General features: G+C 38.1%; 1 protein-coding gene across 2 annotated transcripts in view; it reads left to right on the top strand.

The window, feature by feature from the left end:
• NHLH1 (nescient helix-loop-helix 1) overlaps positions 1-11,158 on the top strand; it is a 70,860-nt gene extending 59,702 nt beyond the window's left edge. For both annotated transcript variants that reach the window (XM_075330057.1, XM_075330056.1), the window contains exon 2: positions 6,981-11,158. In XM_075330057.1, coding sequence (XP_075186172.1) covers positions 7,232-7,621 — 390 coding nt within the window. In that variant the 5' untranslated portion in view covers positions 6,981-7,231 and the 3' untranslated portion in view covers positions 7,622-11,158. The remainder of the gene's footprint in view (positions 1-6,980) is intronic.
• Positions 11,159-12,057: the final 899 nt, after the last annotated feature.

Below are 12,057 nucleotides of genomic sequence, written 5' to 3'. Positions count from 1 at the left end.
GGGCGATTCTGTCCCGGCCGTATGTCGGGCTGACAATCTTCTCAGATCCTTGTTGTCCTGTTGAATGTTTTGCCTTTAAGACAATTTATACAATAAAAAATTCTTCAAATTTACTAATACAGGGAAAAAAAAGTTGTGAAAAAACTCAAAAATCTTAATCTGTCTAACAAAAACATTTCCAAGCACAAAACCATTCATATTTTTTTAATTTCGTTAACATAGAATTATTTAGAAGTTTCCATCAGACTCGATTTCTTTTATCATCTTTCCCTTATTTTTTTGTAAGAAATTCGTTTCATTTATTAACTTTTTTTTGTTAAAATCCAAATTTATGATAAAAAAGTCATTATCTTTCCAAATTGGCCTATTTTCTTAATTCTAAACTCATTTCTTAATTAGTAACTCATTGAACAAAAAGTTGTTTTAAAGGAGTTTCCTCCATTTAATTGAACTAATATTAAAAAATACCCAAAAAATATTCAATATATATATAAAAAAAGACAAAATTGGTGAAAAAGAAAAATATGAAAATAACAATAAATGTCCCCCTTAAATTCAGATTAACGCCTTAGATCCCCTATGACTGTTCTAAAAACCCCCGATATTCCCAAATTCACTCCATCACATGGACTTACAAGCAATTAGGGAATTTTCTCGGATCTCGTTAAATCCCAACTTTCCTTGTTCTGTCACTGTAGTTTTTTTTTCCAGCAGCTCACATTTCATTAAGCAATAAACACCTCTAACGAGGCTCCAGTGGGCCGTGTGATTGCTTATATATGGAGGCTCAGCAGCCGGTATAAACTGGATGCCTCTTACATTTCATTTCATAGAGCGCAGTTTTTCCGGATCGAGTATGACACACGAGTTAAAAAAAAAAGGTTGTTCAACTTTACGACACGCGTTACTTTGTCATCGACCATCAATGCCGACAAAATCCCATCAGGTCCCGGAGAAATTTCAATAGATTAATCCCATTGTCCACACTAATGAGCCGAGAAAGGAGCTGCCACACTCATTAAAAAAAAAAGTCATCTCACTGTGCACAACCCATTTTTTTCACATTTATTTTGCATTTATTTATTTTTTTAAACCATTTTTTGTAGAGTTTATTTAGAATTTAACAAATAAAATCATAAATTACATTTTTTTGGAATCAAAAAGGTTAAATTTAAAGAAAACGTTTTAAGGAGGATCAATAAAATCTAAATTTTTCTCATATTTTATTCCTTCTATTCCACTGAGTATTTTGTTTTTTGTTTTTTTCAAATCCGACATACGGCTCTGGAGATATTGATGTTTTTATTTAGTGACCATTTTTATGGTTGCTACAAAGGGGGTGGAGCTTGCAGAGAAATTGTGAAAAGTAGCCTAAGACACGCCCCCATGATAAAGACTATAGAAATTAGCACAAATAGAAAATCCCATATCTCTGGAACCGTATGGTGGATTTTAAAAAAATGAAATGCGTAGTACTCAGAGGAGCATCAAGAATAAAATATGAGGTCCCATTTAACACCTTTTTTCCCCTTTAATTGTACCGATATTTAGTTTCAATCCTCACAAATGTATTTTATGATTTTTTAAAACATTCTACCAATTCTCAGACAACCCGTTTAAAAGTTTTTCAGACGGGCTATTGGACTGATTTTACTTTTACGTTATTTATTTATTTTTTTTTGCTAAACTTTATTAATATTAGATGAGTCCTGACAATGGATACATACATATATCTGTGTACACGTGTAATTCAATGATGACATCTGTTATAGATGGTGTCTGCCGAAATGAAATAATGTCCTCTTTCCTCTGTGAATTTTACACCTTAATCCCCTCAGTGTTTCCAGAATCCAATCTGTAAGATTACATTAGTGGTTAGCGATGTGCCCTACAATCCGGAGCGCCCGGCCACGGTAATCAGATGAAATTCCCAGGTCTGGTACAGAAAAGAGGCCATATTTATCCTGTTTTCCTCCTGACAATAGGTGTGCCCATTAATCATCAACAGCCCCTCCGCCTACCGACATGTCACCATGGGATAAAATGGAGAGAGGGAAACGACACACGGGTATTATCTGGAGTAATTCACCAGAGAGGAGCAGCACTTACTCTAAATGGCAAAGACAAGGCTCCAGAGCTGATATGAGGATGTACAACCGGGATAGATAGATATAGGGATAGATAGAGGGATAGATAGAGGGATAGATAGATAGATAGAGGGATAGAGGGATAGATATAGGGATAGATAGATAGATAGATAGGTAGATAGATAGAGGGATAGATAGATAGATAGAGGGATGGATAGATAGATAGATAGATAGAGGGATAGATATAGGGATAGATAGATAGATAGATAGATAGATAGATAGATAGATAGATAGATAGGTAGATAGAGGGATAGATAGATAGATAGAGGGATAGATAGATAGAGGGATAGATAGAGGGATAGATAGAGGGATAGATAGATAGATATAGATAGATAGAGGGATAGATAGATAGATAGAGGGATAGATAGATAGACGGATAGATAGATAGATAGATAGATAGAGGGATATATAGATAGATAGATAGATAGATAGATAGAGGGATAGATAGATAGATAGATAGATAGAGGGATATATAGATAAAGGGATAGATAGATAGATAGATAGATAGATAGATAGATAGATAGATAGATAGATAGATAGATGGATAGATAAAGGGATAGATAGATAGATAGATAGATAGATAGATAGAGGGATAGATAAATAGATAGATAGAGGGATAGATAGATAGATAGATAGATAGATAGATAGATAGATAGATAGATAGATAGAGGGATAGATAGATAGATAGATAGATAGATAGATAGATAGATACATAAAGGGATAGATAGATAGATAGATAGATAGATAGATAGAGGGATAGATAGATAGATAGATAGATAGATAAAGGGATAGATAGATAAAGGGATAGATAGATAGATAGATAGATAGAGGGATAGATAGATAGATAGATAGATAGAGTGATAGATAGATAGATAGATAGATAGAGGGATAGATAGATAGATAGATAGATAGATAGATAGATAGATAGATAGATAGATAGATAGATAGAGGGATAGATAGACAGACCTTCTATGCAACACATGTGGATAAAGGAAAGGATGGAAAGAAAGAAACAGCTGGAGGTTAGAAACATACTGTATATGTGAGAAAGAAAGAAAAAGAAAGAAAGAGAAAGAAAGAAAGGAAGAGAGAAAAGAAATAGCTGAATAGATAGAAGAAATAAGAAAGAGAGAAAGACAGAAAGATACACAGAAAGAAAACTAGAGAAAGAAAGCAAGGAAATAGCTGGATAGATGAAAGAAAGAAAGTAGCTGGATAGATTGATTTGAGGAAGGAAGGAAAGTTGGAAAGTTAAATTGATTAAGAAAAAAAGAAATAAAGCAAGGACAGAAAGAAACAGCTGGAAGTTAGATAGATTTGAAAAATAAAAAAACAAAGAAAGAAAGAAAAAGAGAAAGAAAGAAAAACAGAAAGAAAAATAGAGAAACAAAGGAAATAGCTGGATAGATAGATAAATAGATGTGAGAAAGAAAGAAATAATAAAAGAAATAAAGTAAGAAACAAAAAGAAAAGATATCTAAGATAGAAGGAATCAGCTGCATACATAGGTTAGTAGACAAATGAAAAGAAGGAAAAAATGAAACATAGATACAATAAAATACCATATATAAAAATAAAGCAGAACTAATTTGAAACCAAGATGAGCTTTCGAGTCCATGGACCACTGGACTACATGCACTGCAAAACAGACAGCACTTGCCAAACATAAAAAAGAAGAGTCATATCTATCTATCCCTCTATCTATCTATCTATCTATCTATCTATCCCTCTATCTATCTATCCCTCTATCTATCTATCTATCTATCTATCCATCTATCTATCTATCTATCCCTCTATCTATCTATCTATCCCTCTATCTATCTATCTATCCCTCTATCTATCCCTCTATCTATCTATCCCTCTATCTATCTATCTATCCATCTATCTATCCATCTATCTATCTATCCATCTATCATGTATCTATCCCTCTATCTATCTATCTATCTATCTATCTATCTATCTATCCCTCTATCTATCCATCTACCTATCTATCTATCTATCTATCTATCCATCTACCTATCTATCTATCTATCTATCTATCTATCTATCTATCTATCTATCTATCTATCTATCCATCTATCTATCTATCTATCTATCTATCTATCTATCCCTCTATCTATCTATCTATCCCTCTATCTATCCCTCTATCTATCTATCTATCTATCTATCTATCTATCTATCTATCTATCTATCTATCTATCTATTTATCTATCCCTCTATCTATCTATCCCTCTATTTATCTATCTATCCCTCTATCTGTCTATCTATCTATCTATCTATCCCTCTATCTATCTATCTATCTATCTATCTGTCTATCTATCCCTCTATCTATCTATCTATCTATCCCTCTATCCCTCTATCTATCTATCCCTCTATCTATCTATCTATCTATCTATCCCTCTATCTATCACTCTATCCCTCTATCTATCCCTCTATCTATCCCTCTATCTATCTATCTATCTATCTATCTATCTATCCCTCTATCCCTCTATCTATCCCTCTATCTATCATTTAATCTTTTTGTTCATATACATATCTTGATTTTTTCCCTATTCTTTCTGCATCATACGACTAAGCATTGGTTATATAATTGGACCTCAGCGCTGAACAGGTTAACATTAGGCCCAGCTGTTGGTGCTAGGTAAAGCATGAAATTTGGGCTTTATGGCTGATTAGGAGAACATTGTATAGCCGCCAGCTTCTCTCATCACCCGGCTCGCCTACAGTTACTTTTCATTATAGTCATGGACAACCTGTGGATGAGACTTCTCCAGGTGCTTCCAAACCGGAAACCCTAAACTGCAAAATCTCAGTAATAGTAAGACCAGTGACTTCAGCAACTTTTTCGATAGATAGACAGACTTATATTGTTGTTTACATGGACCGAAAAGAGGGTATACTGGGAGGAGCGTCTATGTGTGTCACATTCCCACTGGGACCCCCATGGAGTTAAGACCTTTTCAGACACATTGCACAAAACAGCTGTGTTGGGTTCCATATGTCTCCAGTGGTAGAATCTGTGACATACGGGCTAATTTAATATACCCCCCCACCCCAGACCCATTCTCCATCCCCCTCCCTCTGTCTCTCCTTCCCATCCATCCACCACCTGTCCTGTCTCAGGAGACCCCAGAGAGAAAAATGCATTTTCATTTACATCTATCTTTATGAAATGTGCTGCGTTCCCTCCGGGCTCCGGCCAGTGCCTTTGGGTGCTTGCTTCTGTGTCTCTCATTTGTCCTCCCCGTCAGCTCCACTTAGTGTGAGAGGAGAAGACACTTTACTCTCGAAATAATCTTTGACTGTGATATCAGCGCATTTTTCTTTGGCCTGTCATCCATCTTTCCCTCGTTCCAGGCTCGTTTCTGGGTTATTTTCTCTCCATTAATGTTCTGCCACCTTCCCCTGACACATAATATATTTGCCATTACTATGACATCTTATTTTTCATGACTAATGCTTTATAGTGTGCATGTGTACACACACATTTATGGCCCTTTCTTTTAGTACTTTTTCTTGTGTCTATAAGTGCTTGACTTGTAGTCTTCTGTCAAAGCAACCTAAACAGCTCCAACGACATCTAGTTTGTCAAGACTTCTGAAAAGCACACATTTTTATGAGGAGATCCATTTAATTTTAGCTCTTGACTTGAATAATTACACTCCTTTTCATACCTTTATGATAATGGGAGTTGTAGTTCCACAATAATATCGGACTACTAAATGTGTATATTTATCTATATGTATACACGTTTGGTTTCACTGATACACAATGTAGATGTGTAGTACAATAGTCATTATATTTCAGCTTTGGTCCCGCCATGGGTACCTCCACACCTCATGTTTCATGAGTTGTAGTTCCACAATAATATCACACTATTAAATAAATAAATAAAAAAAAATAATTATATATATATATATATATATATATATATATACATATATATACCTTTGGTTTGACTGGATACACAAAGTGGAGGTATAGTACAATAGTCATTGTATTTTAGTTTTGGTCCTGACAATGGTTACCTCCTCACCTCATCATGATTTCTGCCTTGATACCAATGTAACCATCATATTTTAATACCTATCCTGCGCATTTTGTAATTATCTATAGTAAATCAAGTAATATATAATGCCATCAGAGAATATTCTTATTCCATATGTTTTTAAGAACACAATTACATTAATAAGAAGCAATGGGCTTAATGTGGACCCCATTACGGTACCAGAAACTAGGTTTTCATTCTGTCTAAAGATAAATAAATACCCCAAGGATGACAACAGGCTAAATAAGTCAGCCTAATTAACTGTTCATCTACTGTAAGATGTTGATTTCAAGAGGGGAGAATCAATGGCCACTTTTGAAACGGAAGAATTTTCTCACAGTTTGTTTTTTTCTCATTCTATTTATTGATCATGAATCTGCCAATATTTTAGCTAATTCAGCTGAGATTGTTTCTGGAAATTGTTGACCTCTTCTTGGATCAGAATTTTTTTTATGGTAGGAACAATCATACTATAGGAACATTTTTCCTATCTTTCTATATGTTTGGTGTATTGGGTTTCTGTGTTGCCATTATATAAGTAATAGTTGAAATAAGAGATTGCCCTTTTTATCGTTTTTCAAATAAACCTCTGTTACTTTTATAACGTTCCTAATCGTGTTACTTCTTTTTTATTTAGCTTTATATTCTTTTGTATGGTTTTATTCTTCTCATACATACCATACAACCTCATTTTCATTAAATTCACCTTTTATCTTGCTGGCACAACTCCCTTCATAGCCATTAAGGAATCCTTTTATAATCTCTCTATTTCTCTTTTGTTCCAGGGGGAAAACAAAAACAAGAGAGCAGAGAGGAAAATAAAAGCTTAATCTCAGTTGAGCACTTTTATGAGTAAATTTTTTTTTTCTCTTAAGTGCATTGTTTGAGCCCACATCGAAAGCAACGCATTTCGCAGCCAACCCATATAACCCAACGCGATCCATGAGATCCAGAGGACGTTGTCTTTTTTGAAGCACTTTATATACTGATCTGGGGTATCCAAAGGGACGTAATCTAAAAATATCTTGATAGAGGAATGATGTTAAACTCCGAACAAACAGAAATCCCCGCTCATTCAGAGACTGAGTCCGTGTTTAGTGATTGTGGAGGTGGAGGGGGACTAAATGATGCGGGAGGGATCAGTTTATGTGGAGAAACGCGGATTTGCGAAGCGAGTGATGCGGTAAAACGAGAGCTTCAGCACTTAAGTAGAGAAGAGAGGAGAAGAAGGAGAAGGGCGACGGCCAAATACCGCACAGCACATGCTACACGGGAACGCATACGGGTGGAAGCATTCAATTTGGCCTTTGCAGAGTTGAGAAAGCTTCTGCCAACTCTTCCCCCAGACAAGAAACTTTCCAAAATTGAGATCCTACGACTAGCTATCTGCTACATCTCTTATCTCAACCATGTTTTAGATGTGTAATATCTTCAAGGTGCACTAAATTGAGTTATAGCTCATCCTCTTTCTTTTATTGCTGCTGTACTCAGCTTCAGACTAGAACATTTTACGACAGAGGAATACCTTTTGGGGACATATTTTTTTCTCTTCTCTGATGGATTTTCGTAGAGTCCCCACCTCCCAATGTAGAATGTAAAGCACCTGCCTTCCAGATATCTCAAATTCTGGTCACCGATTCCAGGTTTATTCCACAAGCGTAGTCACATCTTATCATTGATATGGACTTGATGGGATTGTTACATGGAATTAGGACCTTAAATTCTATCTACCTATGAACATACAAGCCCATTGTTCATCTTCAAGAACTCTAAAGACCATATTATGGGCCTTGAATTCTTGAAAAAACGCCAGACTTATGGTCAAGTTGCACTTGTTCATTATTTACTGAAGGGTGGTCTGCTAGTTTGGCTAAGATACCTCTCCCGAGACAGATAGATGCAGTGTACACATAGATAACAATGGAGTCTGACAATTTTGTCTTCACGGGCACCATAGACAACCATTGGTGGTGGACTTCTCCCAAAGGAGAATCTTTAAAGCTCCATTTATTGATCCATCCATATGTCTCATATGGATATCACGTAGCGCTCATATCAAAACCATATGTTCTACATAGTAACCTCTTGTCCTTCTTTAGCGTCCCATCGAAAAGTTACTTCAACCGCCCCATGTACAGTTTCCTATTGGTATAGTGGAATAAATAGTCCGTTTCTAGGCAGGAAGCTACTTATTGAGAATATAGTATCAAATGTGCACTTTCCTTTCATATGAAAGTCAATATCTAGTTGATTAGTCTGTTCAATGGATGGTAATGAAGAGAGCTGTGTCTACGAGTCTTAGTTGCTTGTTGTTGGGTGATACATTTTCGTAAGTCATTAACCACTTCAATGAGGGGCTACAAAAATCAAGAGACTGTCTTTAATAAGTGAAAGAAAGTCAGTTATTGACGCTACATAGACGACATTCCTGAAGTTCTCATTTGAAGGGAACCTGTCACCAGTTTTTTGCCCTATTAGCTGCGGCCACCACCACCGGGCTCTTATATACAGCATTCTAACATGCTGTATATAAGAGCCCAGGCCGCTGTATAAAACATATAAAACTCTTTATAATACTCACCTAGGAGGTCCCTCCGGTGCAGACTGGTCAGATGGGTAGCGCCGTTCTTCGGTGCCAGCGCCTCCTCTTACGGCCATCTTTGTCCTCCATCTTCTGAAGCCACGGTGCATGATGCGTCCGACGTCATTCACACTCGCCGGCATTCAGGTACTGAGCAGGCGCATTTTGATCTGCCCTGTGCAGATCAAAGTATTGTAGTGCGCCTGCGTGGGATTGGCGAGTGTGTATGATGTAGATGTGTCATGCACACAGGCTTCAGAAGGATGATGAAGATTGTCTGAAAGATGAGGCGTCGGCAACGAAGGACGAAGATGCCCATTTCAGCCACATCCACATTAGCGACCTGTTTAGGTGAGTATTATAAAGTGTTTTTTATTTTCTACACGGCAGCCTGGGCTCTTATATACAGCATGTTAGAATGCTGTATATAAGAGCTCACTGGTGGTGAACGCAGCTTAAAGGGCAAAAAACTGGTGACAGGTTCCCTTTAACTGATCTATGGCAAATAGTAAAAAGTGAAACTGTATGTCTCCATCTTCAAGTAACTCACATTCGGAAGACCCAATGCAACAACCAATACTACCTACTCTAGATTGGAGCATGAAAGACAGCAATGTAGATGACCTCATAGCCAAAGGTAACGTAATCTGCTCCTTACTAACTAGATAGATTAGAAATTTGGAAATTTTAATTTTGCAAATATAATGTTCTACCTTCCGCGACAAGGGTGTACATACCATTAAGGAGTCAGCAGAAAGAAGGATGTCAGTTGTCCTAGTTCCTCATGGGTGGTCTTGACAGGTAGATGGCTCCTCGAAAATCAAAGAGAATTGGTCAGAGAGTAACACTACATGAGCCAGCAGAAAGAAGGATATATCAGTCATCTTAGTTCCCTGTGGTTAGTGAAGACTGGTAGATGGCCCCTCCATAATTAAGGATGTTGGTCAGAGGGTCATACCATAGGAGCCAGAAGAAAGAAGGACGGTATGTACACCCTTCTGCGACAATGGTGTACATACCATTAAGGTGTCAGCAGAAAGAAAGATGTCAGTTTTCCTAGTTCCATATGGGTGTTGTTGAAAGGTAGATGGGTCCTTCAAATACAAGAATTGGCCAGAGATACATGAGCCAGCAGAAAGAAGGATATATCATTCATCCTAGTTCCTTGTGGTTAGAATTGACTGGTAGATGGCCCCTCCATAATTAAGGATATTAGTCAGAGGGGAGCTGTCAGTCATTCTAGTTTATCATGGTTGGTGTTGACAAGTAGGTAGTGCCTCCAAAATAAAAGAGAACTGGTTCAAGGGTAACATCACAAAAGCCAGCAGAAAGAAGGATATGGCAGTTGTCCTAATTCCTCATGGTTGATGTTGAGAAGTATATGGCTCTTCCAAAATGTAGGAGAGTTGGTCAGAGGCTCACACCACCCTACTAGGGTTAGGAAGGTCATTAGAGTCAGAAGTGGGGGGGGGGTCTGTTAGTCGTTCTAGATCATCATGGCTGGTGTTGACAAGTAGGTAGTGCCTCCAAAGTGAAGGAGAACTGGTTCAAGAGTAACATCACAGAAGCCAGCAGAAAGGAGGATATGGCAGTCATCTTAAGTCTTCATGGTTGATGTTGACAAGTAGATGGCTCTTCCAAAATGTAGAATTGGTCAGAGGCTCACACCACCTTACTTGGGGTAGGAAGGTCATCAACAACAGGAACCATGTCTGGTTACATATATGATTTGCTATGGGGCCACCTCTCCTGGATGTACTCAGGACCTTCTCACTTTTAGTATGAATTGACCCAAAAAACTCAAGACATTTCATAGTCCATAAAATGTATGACGTTATGATGAAAGTTCAACCTTGGATTTTGGAGCCAAGGAGTAGATCACATGGAGCTGAAAGGGTTCAACATTATGGATTCTGAGATGTGAAAAAAACACCCAAGCTATGGGTTGAAGGCCTTTACTCTAAGTTCTCACCTCATGTCGGTGCTACATCTACACTCTACTTCCATTGTCTTTCCCTGTGTTGCTTCTGTTGCCTTTGTTTCACGTCTCATCCCCTTTAAGAGACCCAAAATGTATGTGCCAGGAATTAAGAAATTAATTTATTTTTTATTTATTTATATGAGTCATTATTTATTTGCTGTGTCGTGCACTTTTTATGAAGAAAACTTCAAGAAAATTACTCTGACTTGGGTGCTGGCCTCCGACCAGGGCTCGAGTCTTACCTCCGTTCTGCCACCGAGAGCCTCAGTTCTTCTGTAGATATGTTTGATGACCTTTAAACAAGCTCTTGAAAAAAACAAAACACTAAACTGTAAATACCTTGACAATGTTTTATGTGTTTAGAAGGGATACAGACTATTTATGATTTCTTAAAAAAGTTGAAGGATTCAATTAAAAAAAAAGTTAAAGAAGAAACGCGTTTCGGTCCATTATTTTATATTACATTTGACTTTTTTTAATGACTCAATAGCAGTTAACCATAGTTTTCAACATTTTGGGGGAAGTTTAAGCCCTGCCTAACCCTGCTCCTCTTGGTTATGACCTAACCCTTCCAGAATACCCAGATTGCTGAGCTGCTGTATCTAAGCCTATCATTTATGATGCTATCTGCAGTGTCAATATATCGAAGCCTGTTACATGTGATACAGAAAGGCTTGGTGGTGTGTCTAAAGCGGGCTTTACACGCAACGACATCGCTAATGAGATGTCATTGGGAGTCACGGAATTCGAGACACACATCCGGCCTCGTTAGCGACGTTGTTGCTTGTAAAACGCAGGAACGACCGTTAACGATCAAAATTACTTACCTAATCGTTGATCGTTGATACGTCGTTCTAATCCCGATTATCATTGCTGTTGCAGAACGCAGGTTGTTCGTCGTTCCTGCGGCAGCACACATTGCTACATGTGACACCGCAGGAACAACGAACATCACCGTACCTGCGGCCGCCTGCAATGAGGAAGGAAGAAGGTGGGCGGGTTTGTTCCGCCCGCTCATCTCCACCCCTCCGCTTCTATTGGGTGGCCGCTTAGTGACGCCGCTGTGACGCCGAACGAACCGCCCCCTTAGAAAAGAGGTGGCTCGCTGGTCACAGCGAGGTCGCTAGGCAGGTAAGTACGTGTGACTGGTCCTAGCGATGTTGTGTGCCACGGGAAGCGATGTTGTGCGCCACGGGCAGCGAATTGCCCGTGACGCACAACCGACGGGGGTGGGTGCTTTCACCAGCGACATGGCTAGCGATGTCGCTGTGTGTAAAGTCCGCTTTAGTCTAATATGTGT

The sequence above is a fragment of the Anomaloglossus baeobatrachus genome, chromosome 12, assembly GCF_048569485.1.
Source record: "Anomaloglossus baeobatrachus isolate aAnoBae1 chromosome 12, aAnoBae1.hap1, whole genome shotgun sequence".
NCBI classification, from domain to species: Eukaryota; Metazoa; Chordata; class Amphibia; order Anura; family Aromobatidae; genus Anomaloglossus; species Anomaloglossus baeobatrachus.
This window is presented reverse-complemented; position numbering and strand designations above follow the sequence as displayed.